The sequence below is a fragment of the Nothobranchius furzeri genome, chromosome 10, assembly GCF_043380555.1.
Source record: "Nothobranchius furzeri strain GRZ-AD chromosome 10, NfurGRZ-RIMD1, whole genome shotgun sequence".
NCBI lineage: Eukaryota > Metazoa > Chordata > Actinopteri > Cyprinodontiformes > Nothobranchiidae > Nothobranchius > Nothobranchius furzeri.
The window spans coordinates 52,913,556-52,929,263 of record NC_091750.1 but is presented as its reverse complement, the minus strand read 5'-3'; the positions used below and the strand labels follow the sequence as shown (position 1 = coordinate 52,929,263).

The 15,708-nt window shown below is 41.7% G+C and overlaps 1 protein-coding gene across 5 annotated transcripts in view; it reads left to right on the top strand.

The window, feature by feature from the left end:
- The window catches only part of abr (ABR activator of RhoGEF and GTPase), a 148,779-nt gene that overhangs the window by 88,009 nt on the left and 45,062 nt on the right, over positions 1-15,708 (top strand). For 4 of the 5 annotated variants that reach the window (XM_070555755.1, XM_070555756.1, XM_070555757.1 and 1 more), the window contains 4 exons: positions 1,242-1,340; positions 2,290-2,475; positions 7,903-8,010; positions 10,224-10,284. In XM_070555755.1, the coding sequence (XP_070411856.1) occupies positions 1,242-1,340; positions 2,290-2,475; positions 7,903-8,010; positions 10,224-10,284 (454 nt within the window). Of the gene's footprint in view, positions 1-1,241; positions 1,341-2,289; positions 2,476-7,902; positions 8,011-10,223; positions 10,285-10,678; positions 10,781-15,708 lie in introns of those variants that run through there. The other variant, XM_070555759.1, reaches the window with a different exon arrangement.

Genomic DNA, 15,708 nt, shown 5'->3' with positions numbered 1-15,708 from the left:
TTGTTTGTCGTGTCATAGAACCAGAGGAGGAGACCTGAACAGGATCTTATTCCGGAGCTTATTTCATCAGACTAACTGCTCCCACCACCAGAAAAAGCATCACGCTTCAACATAATCACAGATTTGTCTCAAAACAAAGTTTTAAACACCAGCTCTGACACTTAACCTGTTAGAAATAACTTTTTAAATCGTATTTTTTCTGCCTCTCATCGGTATTAAAGGCTGATATGAGAGAGTTGAGCTCATGGCTTCTTCCTCATAATGATATCATCGTAAGAATCTGACGGTTAATAATTAATCATCTTTCTGCCCTCAAAGCTGCTCTTTGGCTGTTCGTAAAGGCGCGTGCGTGAAAGTTGTGAAATTTTACCAGTGCAGATTATTATTATTTTTATTGTTATTATAATAAAACTCTTCTATATAAAATTCATTCTGAAGCAGTTGCCTAAATGACATAAAATCTGTTGAATATAAACAGGATTTTTAATGTTTTTGGTCTCACATGATGAAATTATGTGAAAGAAAATTTATCTCATAAATCAGGCAGATGCTGGTGTTAAATAAGTTTGCGTGTGTCTTTATGAATATGAGTTCATGTAAGAAAGTTGGAAAGTGTTTAGATGTTTCTAGATTTGTATTCAAATGTTCAAATTTTCTGATCTTTTTGAGACTGATTCACTTGCTGGGTCTCGCTGCTCCTGCTGATTCTGCTCCAGAACGGACCGTTTGATATAAAATGAGTTCTCCAGCTCAGATCAGCGGTGATTTCGCAGTCATTTCTAAAGGCCATCTACCTAAAAACTCTGAGAAAAAAGCAAGGGAAACATTCAGAGTTATATAGTAGAAAGTTAAAGCCCAGATTTGAATCATGTTGAACTGTTGGAATAAAAACTGATGGAATGGACATTATCTTCATTAAATAGAAGGACATCTAACATTTTCATGTTCAGATATGATTTTAGGGGTCTCTTCTGTAATATTGACGTCTAGCTGCAACAGCTGCCTGGAAGACTGATGAGTAATCTTTTCCACTGAGGAAGCTAGCTAGTTAAATGCTCTTAAATTGGTGGATATTTCCAGAGCAGCAGTGCTCACAGACTCCTGTCTACTTTGGATGTGAATCGGATGTTTAACTGATGTGGCATCATGCAGAAAATGGGCTCCAGGTCTGATGTGGTGTTGGGTACATTTATGTTTGTAGAGACATGATGCACCTCTTTGACATTTGTCTCATTCTGCAGGGAGAAATAGAGAAAGGGCTAGAGATGAAGAAACTGGTGCTGTCTGGCTTCCTGACTAGTGAGGAGATCTACATTAACCAGCTGGAGGCCCTGCTACTGGTGAGAAACACACACACACACACACACACCTGTTAAGTATCATACCGCTGCTGTGTGCAGGTGTGTGTAAATTTTCAGAAAGTCGCTGCTGGTCATAATGAAAGCAGGACCTCTCTTAACTGCAGTTTCCTGGAACACTTTCTTAGCACATTTCCCCATGTGACGCCACTTTTGTCACTTCCTGTCTGCTGCAGGTTGCACTCTAACCAACATCTAATCAGATGCAACATTTCAAAAGTTCAGAAGGCTTTAACTTGTTAAAACTAAGAATTTAGGCAGAAATCTGTTCTGATAATGTATTTCCTCTCATTTGAGCCCTTGGCGACGACATACCCACGCTACACCACTCAGTGATGATTTTTCTTCCACTTATGTCCCTCAGTAGCTGAGAGAACTTCCACAGCACACATGAACTTCTTTGTGCTTTGGTTTTTTATTTGTTTATGTTGGTCAGAAACGTTTTTACGTCTGTGAATGAAACAAATGTAGGGTTTGTTTTGTTAGAGATAAAGATGGTGAACTTAGCAGAAAACATTTTCTGTTGAAGTCTATTTGTAGACAAAATTTAAGGCTTGTGGACAGTTATTAACAGAACTGAGAGAAGCCATGAAGCCGTTTGAAATTTTCTGCTATGCCTTCGTACAGACACTGCGTAGGGGGCGCCTGCAGCTAATGTTGCTGCTTTTTGTCTGATGTTGCTCCATCAATCCCCTGAAATCAGCAAGAAGCTGACTCATCTTTAGCCCAGGAGAAGTGACGTGAAATCCTTTTTATTGTTACTTTAATTCAGACGCTCCTTCCCTCCCACCAGGACCACGGTACACATCTGTAATCAACTGCGTGTGCCCTGCCTGCACACACACGTCTCTGAGGAGCAAAGAAAATTAGACTGCCTCATGTTAAACCTGTGTGCGTGTTTTGAGTCCATTTGTGTTTCTGACCTCTCCAGCCCATGCGCCCTCTGAAGGCCGCAGCCACCTCGTCCCAGCCCGTCCTGACCATGCAGCAGATAGAAACCATCTTCTACAAAATCCAGGACATCTTTGAGATCCACAAAGAGTTCTACGACACCATCTTACCCATCATACAGCAGTGGGATGAAAAGGTCACTGTGGGTCACCTATTCCAGAAGCTGGTGAGTCTGACGTGACCCCAGAAAGGACACTGTGTGGGTCTTATCAAGCGGCTGTTAAAAGCAGAATTGTCAGGCCTCTCACTCAGACGCACAAGACCAAATTTAGACAAGTGAGTCACCAAGTGACTGTGTGTGTTGGTGTGTCTCCAGACAGAAAGCATTATTAAAAATGTCTCAGCCTCTGGTCTGACACCGTTTATTATGGTGCTTGAACAGGAGTACTCAGTGCATATTTTAAGAGTGACATTGTTAAAAGCTTTCCTGAGGAGCAGAAGTGTCAGGTCACCGCTATTGTTCATTTTAATGTGTCTGAAGTATTTTATGTAGGTGATGTGACAGGTTAAACACACCCTTCACCTCTAGCTTTATAGAAAACAGTGGGGGTCAATGAGACTTTTGGCGTGTGATGGCTGCACCCTGAAGGGATTTGGGAGAAATCTGTTGGTCTTACAGCAGATTTGCACAGTGGATGAGAGAGGACAACAAGAAGTTAATATAGTGATCCCTCGTTACTTCGCGGTTCGTTTATCGTGGATTCACGACTTCGCGGATTTTTTCTTTGGAGCCTTATTCAAGGGAAATTCGCCGATTCGCGGTATTTTTCTATGCGAAACATCAAGAAATTCCTGTTTTTCATCAATTTCATCATAAAATGCACTTTTTGTAATAAAACTATAAAAAAAAAACAAGTAAAATGTTTTTTCTATGTAAAGGGAGGGTTTTAAAAGTCTGAATACTGAATACGTACCTGTTAAATAAATACTGTAAATATGGTGTCCCTACTTCGCGGATTTTCACCTATTGCGGCCAGGTCTGGAATGCATCTACCGCGATAAACGAGGGATCACTGTATAGTTGTCTTAGTCCAGTGATTACCCTTGTGGGTTGCTAGCGAGAGTCAGTTATGTAATATGTCGTGCAAAATCAATTTTCTTCGGCAATTGATACATTCATGGAGTTGGTGGTGGAGCATTGAAATTTGGAGGAAATTTGAGCCAACACAAGAGAAAAATCTTACATGTATTCTGTGACTGTATTTTCCAGGTAGCAGCATCTTTGAGTAGAAATAACCTTGTTGCCTCCTTTCCATCTGTGAGGCACCCAGAGGTCTGGCTCATCAGGAAAGGTCCATTGAGACTTACAGTTGCATTGCTGTTTTGTAGACCAGTAGAGTCATCGTTGTTCCAACTCAACTACAATCTCTTTCAATCTCAGATTTGACCTTTAGAATAGAAAAAGTTATGTCAAAGTTGTTGGAGTTCTAAAATGTATTCAAAACGACTAACCTAATTTTTTACCGTGCATATATTTAGTCACCGTTTGGTTTCTATGCATCTGGTTTTTTTATGTCAGTGACTCAGCTTTTGATTCTAACCAGCCAAATGGTTTAAAATGCATTGAATTCCCACAGCTGCAAGAAAAATGTCTTGTTCAAATCGCTGCAAATGGTTATGGAATTGGTTATGAAACAGGACTCAGTTTCCAATGTGAGCTCAGTTTCCAGCTTCATTTTACAGATAAGAACTATGCTAGCGATACTTAAAATGGTGGAATAGGAGATGTTTTTCTTGCTGTCCAAGCAAGTTACTTTTTGAAAATACATAATTCAAAGGCCTTACCCACTTTCTGTAGGAGTTTCCCTCCTTAGACCACGCCTCCAGATTAAGGAACACACAATTATTGTTCCAGAGGGTTCAGTATCATGTTTTCAACCCATTGTTGGTACCTTTTCTGCCATTCGCCCATCCATCCATTCTCTTCCACTTGTCTGGAGTTGGGTCACGGAGGCAGCAGCCTAAGCAAGGAGCCCCAGACTTCTCTCTCCCCAGCCACTTGGGGCCAGCTCCTCCGGGGATTTCTCAAGGCATTACCTGGTCAGCCAAGAGACATTCAGTCCCTCCAGCATGTCCTGGGTCTTCCTTTGAGTCTCCTCCCGGATGAATGGGCCCTTTTCTGCCATAATTGCGAAAGTAACGTACCTACCAAATAAAAATTTAGCATTACTACTTACTTGTGAACTGCCTGCACACAAACGTCTCTGAGGAGCAAAGATTAAAATTGCCGTTACTAAACTCCCGACACTGGAAAACATGGCGGAATTCCCCCACAACAAATTGATTGATGGCTTTGTTGTCTCACAGAGCGCCGTAAAAAACTGAGCTTCTTTTGGTCATTGAACGCCACTTTTTACATCACGCTGCTGCTGTTGTCCTCCGAATTGATTAAATAGTTAAACACATTGTGAAAATAAAACTTTAAATGTTATTAATGTTACTGTGGATGCTTTTTTGGCGCTGATCAGTGACATCATTCTCTGCTGAAGCAGTCGCAATATGCTGACGACTGTGCAAAGTTCTGAAAGGGCTGAATTTGAATGGAGGCACAACAGCTGAGAGGGCCGGCCGGGCCGTCAAATCTCCCGCTCAATTTCATCTCCCAGAATTTACCTTGAAGTTACGACAATGGAAACGAGAACGAGTGATTCGTGCAAATGTAGGAGTAGGGTGGGGTTGGAGGAGGGGTTCACAATGATTGGATGAGGGTTTTCCAGGGTTGCTCATTTCAGATTCAATAAAAATTCTTAACTTTTTTAACAAAACATTTAATTTGTTGGTTGCTAGGGATGTGTATTTTTGAAATTCTGGCGATACGCTTCATATCACGATACAGGGGAGATGATACAATATATCACGATATATTGCGATACATTCAGTTTGACGTTACAAGCAATTTTTTTTACTGAATTTATTGTAAGAATGTTCAATAAACAGTCCAAACTGATACGTAACATGTTTAACATGAGGTATCTGAACCATGATGGAGGGATTTACATTTCAGTGGCGGAAACAAAACCTGCTGCACACTGCTGCCAACTAGCGGGTGGCGATTGAATTGCGCAAAACGAAAAGAAAATACACAAATGTTTGCATGTAAATTCTTTCAGGAATTAGATACATGGCTTTTGAATATCGATGTAATAATCGCAGGAAAAAAATCACGATATATTGCCATATCGATATTTCCGATACACTGCTTTTGAATATCGATATAACATTGTTGGGAAAAATATCACGATATATTGCCATATCGATATTTTCTTACATCCCTACTGGTTGCCATCAGTTTGCGAAGAGCATTTCAAGCAATGTGGCTGAACGTTCTCCATAAAAACGCTTTGGCGTCTATTGGTTTGACTTGTTTTTCTGATAGCAGTTAACAAAGTAGCTGAAATCCAAGTTCTGATTTAGCAGCAAAAACACAGAAACTGTTTTTACAGAAAGATTTTTATGAGTTCAGTTTCTGCGTGCAGATCATTTAATGTTAATGGTGTGGCTGATATGCCACTTCATTAGCTGGCATTAAAAGCAGAAAAAATAGTACAAATAGCTTAAAAACTAAGTTTCCTCTCAACGACGCTCCTCCTCTCACGGGACTGCAGGAGTCACACCACTAAGTGTCAGCTATTAGCGCACTCATCCGCTCCCACCTGCGTTGTGTATACGTGCGTACATGAGCATGTCGTGTGGCAGCAAAACATTTAGTCAGAGTGGCAGTGTGATGATACAGATGGCAGTGTAATTAGTTGGTCTGCTCCCTGCTGCTCCTCCTCGGCAGCAAACGCAGAGTTTCAGAAAGATGGGCACAGAGGAGATGAACAGCCAGCAACAGTTTCAGGTTCACAAACGAGCTGAGCTGCAGGTTGTGGCTGCTGGGATTTATTAATTCAACCCAAATAATGTGTCTGCAGACAGAAGCGGGTATACATGGTGTGGGCGATTCTGGGTTTGAAACAAATGCAGTCCATAGTTTGATCGCTTGCCCTGACCTTTGAACTTTATTAGTCTAAAAAAATAAAGCTTTTTGTCATGTTATTTTAAACATGAATAAGCATTAATTTCCCCTTTGTATGGAGGCCAGTCATTCCAGTTTAGATTCAAAATGAGAAACACGTGTTGGGTTAAATATCTTTTGCTTGATTTGATAGATTATTTTAAAATTAAACCAACTCTTAGTCATTGAATGGTATTTTTGTCTATTTTGAAGTGTTTTTTGTGTAAAAGTTTCAAATATTTGTCATTTTAGATCCTATCAACTCCTATTTACTGCATTTCACAGCTTGTTATTTTATAAAACTTTACAATGTTTTTTTTTTTTGCATCACGTAGTTATTTAGGTATATTTGACCCTCAGACGCACCTGGAAGTGCTGTGTTTGTGCTGCTGCTCGTGGTATTTACAGTTGTAGCTCATGAGTGATGGAAATCCTTATGAATATCTGTAATGTGAAACTAATGCAGGAAGGTTGGAAATAGCCGCTGTGGGATGTGATCACCATTTCTCTCAATTTATTAAACAATCATTTATATATTTAACACACAAACACACCAAAATGAGTCAAAAGTAGAACCAATTCATCAAACTCACTTAACCAACATCGTTTTAAAAAGCATCTTCAGCTTGCCTATTGCTCATTAGCCATCACTACCAGGTTAACAGGCTTCTAAAATGTGAACAGGGTGTCAGAAATGTTGGCTGTGATATTTACCGCCTGTTTTTGGTCAGAAAGTGACGATGAGTTCAGCTCGGTGTTAATGTCTTCAGTTCCTGTTGCTGTGGCCGCTTGTGTTTGGGATGCAGCAACAGATGAAGTTCTGCGTGTGTGACAGTGTGTCAGAGCAACACGATGAAAGGCCGTCACATCAGTCTGCTTAGATAGTACTTTCCATCTGAGCTGCTAAACGTCTTATCTTTTGAGCGTTGGTGTTCACACGTGATGGTTTTTCTAGTGTTGCGTCTTCTGGACATAATTGATTTTCCTGTAAGAAGGAGCTAATGTATCTCAAGCCTCTTGTTAGATCTTTTTTTTTTCCAGTGCTAAGAACACACCTCCATCATCTGAAGAGTAAAAGACTGGATGATCTTCTTTTTTACATTCTGAGGTTGAGCTGAAAGATAGGAGCTCAGGGAGTTTAAGAACAAAAGTAACGAGTCCAGCTCATTCAGTCTATTCAGTTGTTGCTTTAATGGGCTGCAGCCAGCTCTTTGCTTCCATTCAAACGTTGCAGTAGCAGGATGCATATTCATGCTCTGCAGCTTCTGTTACACGACACGTAGTGCTGCAGAGTGGAGCAGTTCATGGGAGGAAGGAGAGAAGAGAGAGGGAGTCTTTTTTTCTTTGCCAGATGAATCTCCACCGGTGGGTTGGATTGATGGAAATACTTTGTAACAGGGGGATTTCATTGTGAATAAAGATGACTGTGTGATATGTAAAAACGAGGGAATGCATCTGGTTGATGAAAATGTTTATTTGTTGTTACTAATGCTGAATGTGTATGTTCAGTTTAAGTGGGTAGAAAGTAAACAAAGCGATCTGGTTTCTGTCTGACTCACACCTCCTCTCTGAGCCGTCTCTTCTTACACGCTGCAGGCCAGTCAGCTGGGAATCTACAAGGCCTTTTTGGACAACTACAAGACTGCAGTGGAGACGGTGGACAAATGCAGCCAAGCCAACCTCCAGTTCCAGAACATATCCGAGGTCAGTCATGATAAGATGATCAAGGGCCTTGCGGAAGGATTTCTGACAAGCAAATTCCTGACATTCTCTGTCCTCGTTTACTTCATTATCAGCATATTTAGCTTTACAACAGTAGTACTACAACTATTAGTTCCTTGTTGGTCTCAGGTCCCATAAAAAAGTAATAAAATAAACTGAAATGGACAGAAGAAAGGAAGCAAAGTCAGTTGCAACATCCTCTTTTATACAGAGAAAAAGGGGAAATGTTGTCTTAGTTTTATGAACATTGCTGCTGAAGGTTCTCATTCGTGCAGAATACGGTCATCTTAGAACGTTCAGACTGAACTTTTAAAATGCTTTGTTCTCTTGAAATTGAGAAATGTTTTCTAATCTAGCAAGATTGAGATCCTAAACTAAAATTAAATGTGGAAATAGACAAATAGGATGTTCCTTTAAAACCTCAAAGCTTGAACATGTTCCCATGATTCCATGTAAAGAACATGTGTCAGCATGTTAACACGTGGTACCTGGTACCAATGTGTGTTACACGTGTTATTCTAAAGGCTTCACATGTGAACATCTGTATGTGTAGCTCTTTATTACCATTAAAATGTTCCTAATTCTAACAGGATATCGGTGCAAAACACAGGTGGTCACATGATTTCCACATGTTTGTCAACATGTTCTCACATGTTACATTCTATATGAGCAAAACCCAATAAATACTATAAATAAATTACATTTATTACCAACACAAGGTTAAATGTGCAGCAGGGTTAAATGCACAACAATTCTACCATTATTAAAGTTAGTGTGTGGTTTCCCTGGCGATAGGGGGCAGTACTTACCTAAATCGTTGCAAGCAAGCAGTTTTTTTGTGTTTGAGTAAGACCTTACCAACGGATGCCCATTAGGGTCAAAAATCCCTGGGAGCGCAGCCTCCAGCAAAATAACAAGAACATCCAACTCCCTTTCATCACTGGCAACGAGTGAAGAGGTAAACGTGTAAAACAACAACGTTTATGAATGGTGAAGGTTTTGTAACCGTTGGTGAAGAAATACACTCCTCGATGTCAAATGGTTTTATTGACAAGGATGAAGGAGCCCTGCGGCGACATACAAAGCTGAGTGAGCAGAAGCTAACGGCAGCGTGAATCAGCAGCATGGGCTGAAGACCAAAGCTAAGCAATGCGATAAAATGGGTAACTAAATGCAGCGCGGCTTAGCGTGTATACTGACAATGTAACCATTACATTAGCTTAACAAGCAGGTGAAGACTTACAGATACAAGTCGAACAGTAGCATGGATAGACAGCAGTAGCATGGATAGACAGCAGTGTGATGGTTGAGAAGCAGTAATCCAAATGAGAAGCAGCATATGTACAGTGAGGGATCGTCACATGTACGTGACTTCCGGCACGTCCGTGAATACACCTTTTTCCCTCGAGGCTTGATCGCAGCACACCCTAGTGGCCAGTGGTGACCTCTGCAGTTGGTTACAAATCAATAAATGCATTTTGTCTTCATGGGCTCCCGTAGAAGGAAACATGGCGTCGCCTAGAGACTTAGACCCGCTCCCATGTATTTTAGACCTGATTTTTATGGTTTTTTGTTACAAAGCTGCCAATATTTCTCAACAACTGGACATCATTTAATTCATTTTCAACAAAATTTCGATGGATCTTACCAGAGATCAACTGTAAAACCACACATTGTCTCTTTAAATACAAACTTATAAAATTTTAGTTAAATTTTCATATAAAACAGAGCATTTAATTATAATTCTAAAGAATTGAGGAGAACTTCCCTCTAGTTATTAGTGTGTGACCGGGCCCGTTTCTGGAAGTGTGCATTTTAGCTTTCTGTCCTTGTAACTGTTGACCTAACATTTGACCTTCGGTCTGTGCTTTTTGTGTGAATGGAGCTGCTACCACCACTATGAAGCCTCACAGTGTTGAGCCTGTCATCTCCTGCCGAGCTTCAGTCAATATGCTGCTAAAAATACAGACGCGCAGAGCCAGCGGACGTAAAGAACAGCAGCGCATCACAAGCGTGGCTTCCCTACAGCTGACAATATAGATTTTAAGCTCTACAAAAGGATAAAGACACCTTTCACTCTAACTGCTTAGCTTTTAGTTGTTTTTTTAGAAGTCAGCTGGAATAGATAAAAATTCTTTAAGATGAAGTTTGTTTAATTATTCAAAGTGATCACATATCTCTGCTGTTTCTCTCAGAACGTTAAAGTAAAAGGGCCTAAAGACTCCAAAGATTCCACCATGACAGTTTCAATGGAAGGTAAGTTTGTGCATAACAGTGTGTGTGTGTGTGTGTGTGTGTGTGTGTGTGTGTGTGTGTGTGTGTGTGTGTGTGTGCGCGCGCGTGCGCATGTGTGTGTGTGCGTGCTTGTCGACTGTCTGAGGTGCCTTGCTGCTTTAAAAATCCAGTCCTGCCCCCGTCCTGATTGTGTATGCAGTGGTGGGCTTTGGAAGGCAAACTGTAGCATGTGTAAACCCTCCCTCTCTCTCTCTCTCTCTCTCTCTCTCTCTCTCTCTCTCTCTCTCTCTCTCTCGCTCTCTCTCTCTCTCTCTCGCTCTCTCTCTCTCTCTCTCTCTCTCTCTCTCTCTCACACACACACACACACACTTGTTCTGATTCCCTCCTCGCTCGCTCTGGCTCCCGCTGCCTGTATGTCTGAGAAAGGAGGCAGTGAGCGGGAGAGCCAAGTCGGACGAGGAGGAGAGGGATATGGAGGTGCTGCTGGTGCTGAGGCTGTGTTGTAACTGCACATACGGTTCGTACGAGCTGCTGCTGAGTTTTGATTTCAAGGCTTTTAATTCAGGATAAAACAGCATTTCTGCAGTTTTATGGTCGTTGCTACATTATTGTGATTGTTGGTTAGTGAGTGAATGTTTGAAAGCTGCAAATATTTATATTTACATTTGTTTGCTGTGGCCTGAGTACAGACGATCAGCAAAGATTAGCATTTTTTAGAACAAGTACAGGAAGAGTTTCCATGTTCCCTCAACTATCAGCGTTCGTCAGCACCTGGGGTAGTTTCTTAGATTATTTTTGTTTTGTAGTCCCTAAATTGCTCATCCAGGCATCAAAGGGATTTTCCTTCCTCAGCAACTTCTTCCCTTCTTGTTTCAATTAGAATGTTTTCATTCTACCAGCCTTCATGTTAAGAATAGGTATATTTATTCACATATTTTGTGATATTTCTTGACAAAATGGTGTAAGTGTGTATTTTTGTTATACCTTTTCTGCCCACTAGCATTTGCTACAGTGAAGGTGGGTTCAGAAAGAAAGAAATTGTTAATTTTACCATAAATATGCCTCTAAAAGACACTTTGAGAGGTTTTTAGGTGAGAAATTAGACATTGATAATCCACAACCAGAGCAACGGTGGCTCAGGAGATAAGTGCTCACCCCGTAACCGGAAGGTTGCAGGTTCGAGCCCCGCTTATTCAGTCGCTGTTGTGTCCTTGGGCAAGACACTTAACCCACCTTGCCTGCTGGTGGTGGTCGGGGGGACTGGTGGCGCCTGTGTACGACAGCCTCGCCTCTGTCAGTGTTCCCCAAGGCAGCTGTGGCTACAATGTAGCTCATCATCACCAGTGTGTGAATGATGAACCCAGTGAGTCGTGGTGGATGGCTGCTTATACTGAGCCAGGATCCTCTGGAGGTTTCTTCCTGTTAAAAGGGAGTTTTCCTCTCCACTGTCGCTGTATGCTTGCATAGTATGAGGATTGCTGTAAAGTCACTGACACTAGTCAGTGACTCGATGCAATTTGCTGGGTTCCTTATATAGGAAACTTTTTTCTGATTGGCTTAATGGGCCAGCTGAAAACAATAAGTGCAATTAGGGGCTGTGGACGAGCTGTTTCTCCCCTCCCTGAAAACAATCATCAGGGTCTCTACTAGGTCTCAACCATTGCAGTCAGCTGCTGTGTGAACACCTGTTTCCAACTAGTAGCACAGCATAAGTTTGGTGGCATAAATGAAGCGTCAGTGGAAGCGTCAGCCCTTGTGTCTCAGCCCCTCCGGTGTGAAGACACTCTGGGGTAAAGACATATGTGTTTACCTGCACGTGTGCACAGAGCAGGTACACAGAGCAAACAAACTCGACCCAGACGCTGCTCCATCAACACCTTTCAAAATATGCCATCATCCTGTACCTGTGGTCACTGGCTTCAGAGGAAGGTCACACACAGCAAACCACTTTCGCAACCTTCAAAACCTCCGCTCGCTAAAACCAACTCCCCCCGACGACACTCACCTGTCTATGGGACTTTGGAACTGCCAATCAGCTGTAAACAAAGCAGACTTCATTGCTGCATATGCAAACCACCTGTCACTTGATGCACTGGCTCTCACTGAGACCTGGATCAAACCATGTGACAATGCTACCCCATCTGCTCTCTCAATTAACCACACTTTCTCCCACACTTCTCGTGCATCTGGCCGAGGTGTTGGAACGGGCATGTTAATTTCCAACACAGTCAGTTGCTACCCATCACTAAATACAACTCCTTTGAATACCATGCCATCCAGGTAACTGTACCAAAAAAATTCTTTTTGGTTGTCATATATCGCCAACCAGGTCAACTCGGAGACTTTCTTGATGAACTCGACACCCTGCTCTCCTCCATTCCTGAGCACAACTGTCCCACAATGGTCCTTGGAGACATGAATATTCACCTGGACAATCCCAGCTCATCAGCTTCCTGTCACTAATGTCATCATTTGATCTAAAACTAGTACAAAGACCTCTAAATCACAAAACTGGAAAAGCACTTGACCTTATTTTCACTAGAAACTGTGCCATAGACACAATCTCTGTCACACCGCTGCATCTTTCCGATCATTACTTCATCCACTTCAGCACGTCTCTACAAGGGAGGTCCACTGCTTCCTCCCCAATGGTCTCATTCCGCCGCAACCTCCGCAGTCTGGCACCCAACCACTTCTCCTCTCTTGTTGCCTCCACTCTTCCATCTCTCAGCACATTCTCTGCTTATGAAGTGAATGATGCCACCGAGTCACTCTGCTCCACACTCTGCTCTTGTCTTAACAACTTGTGCCCTTTAGCCACTAGACCTGCTAGATCCTCTCAGTCGCACCCTTGGCTAAATGATACCCTCCGGTCTCTATGCACCAATCTAAGAGGTGCGGAACGGAAATGGAACAAAACAAAAGATCCTGGTGATCAATTGAAATTTCATGAATTACTGTCCTCATTCTCTGCCAGCATCACTGATGCAAAGAAAGCTTTCTACACTGACAAAATTCTCAGCTCTACTGACTCTCAAAAACTATTTTCGACATTCAAAACTCTGCTCAATCCTCCGTCTCCACCTCCTACCAACATTCTATCAGCTGACGCCTTTGCCTCATTCTTCGCTGACAAAGTGGCAGCTATAAGCAAACCGTTTACTCAAATGGCCACTCTTGAACATTCGCTACCACAAACTCCTTCTAGCCCAACCATCTCAAGCCCTACTGCTTCATTTTCCTCTTTTTCCCCTCTCACTGAGAACTGTGTGAAATCAAAAGTCAAATGAGGCTTTTATTCAGACGTCCTCTGCCTCGCTGTACTCACTCATTCTCACTCATGCTGCTGCGGTCCCGGTGTACCATCAGATCGCTACACCTGCCGACTCCTCCCAGAACGTCATCCTCACTGCCATCCAATGCATACATGCATGCAATGTTTGATGCATCTGCTGAATTGACCAATGTCATCTTAAAATTTGCATAACTCTGCCTTATAGCTGGTTAACTTTCGGTCCACTCTGCTCCGGACCTCTCTCTCCATTTTTTTCTCCTGTTGAGAACACCCCCCCGATTATAAGACAACCCCACATTTTAAAATTATTTTCAATGAAAAAAACATCGTCTTATATTCGGGTCAATACGGTATATATCACATGGTCCTAAGTATTCAGACCCTTTGCACAGTATTAAGCAAAAGCTCCATTTTGAGCTAAAACTGCAATTAATTTTCTTGGTAAAGGCAATAAGTTTCTTACAACTGGATATGGGGATCCTCTACCATTCCTCCTTGCAGATCCACTCCAGTTCTGTCAGGTTGGATGGTGAACGTTTGTGGACATTCATTTTTAGGTCTCTCCAGAGATGCTCAATTGGGTTTAAGCCAGGGCTCTGGCTGGGCCATTCAAGAACAGTCAGAGTTGCAGTGCATTTTAGTTCAAAGAACTTCATAAACATGTTTTATATCAACCAAAGAACTATTATAACGTAAGAAAAAAAGTCACAATATGTCTCCTTTAATGTTCAAAATAAACTAAGCTAAAACTATTCCAATCAGTCTCTAATGCTAGTTAGTTAACAAGCTGAAATGTTTAGCATGAAATACCGAAGTAAGCATTTTTTATCCTAAACCACTCTGCTCAGAGGATGGCCGCACCTAATTACAGCCTCAAAGAGCAGCTAGCGTGACTAAACGGCACATCAACCAGAACCCGATAAGTGAGCATGGTGTATCCTTAAACATCGTAACAAATCACACAATTGCTTTCACACGAACATCAGGCACCTGTGATGCATGTGAGATTATCTAAAGTTATCTGATCCTTCTAGAAACACCTTTTCTCATGTGAATACAGAGCAGTACAGTCTTCCTCTGTCTCAGTCTCACGCGCGCGCGCACACACACACACACACACACACACATGCGTGCACACAGCGATATCTCCTGCCTTTGCATTCTATATGGGAGGTGTTGTAAATCCCCCTGGCAGTAGCAGTATCAGTTCACTGAGCTACAACCATTGACAGAAGCTACATTAATGAGCAGACAGATGAAGAACTTCAAAGAGCGTCTGCAAGGCCCTCTAGAAGATTCTCATCAGTATTAAACAGTAGCTGTGGTGTATATAGTAGAGAGGAGCCGCTCCACCACTCGATACGAGCTGCTCTCAGTCTTTCTCTTCTTATTGCATGGAAACAAAGCAAAGAGAAACCGGTAGAAAGGTGTGTGAGCAGAGAAGGAGACCCATTTCTGCACTGCTGTACAGTTCAAAGAAACGTTGTTTAAACAAACGAGTGTTAAGAAAAGTGAATTTGAGATTGTCTTGGGATAACCTTTCCTTCCTTCTCTTTTTTTCAGTTTCCCTTCGTTAGTGTTTGTCGCTCCTGTTAGAAAACAAACTGTTGTGACTTTTAATGTCTCGCTAATACAATGGGGATGAGCCTGCTGGCTGTATGGAATAGTGTTGGAAGGTTTATGTTGGGATGTGAGAAGATGTCGATAGACTGAAATATCCCAGTGATACTGAATCGATGTTTAAAAGCAGTGCATCGATTTTTAATTGAGAAAATACATATAAATATTTACTGCATTTCTTTTGATTGGTGCAATTCAAACTCCAACTGCTAGGTGGCAGCAGTTTTTACCGCCTTCATTCTGATGGAACAATGAGATCTCGCCATGTGACTGGATGTTTCTTGGAAGCGTCTGGCCTAGGTTTTATGATGACTTCTGTCTTTAATATCGTAAATAACCTCCGGGCTATTAGTGTCTCAAAATATCTTATCGGATTGGGATATTTATGATATCGCCACATAATTTTTCTCTATTTTAACAAGTTAATTACATGACCTTTCAAATCCTGATCATACATAATATACTTAACTTATTTGCTTCTCAATTTTTTTAGTTATATTTATACCTATTGGTTGTGCTGCTGCTCTCCT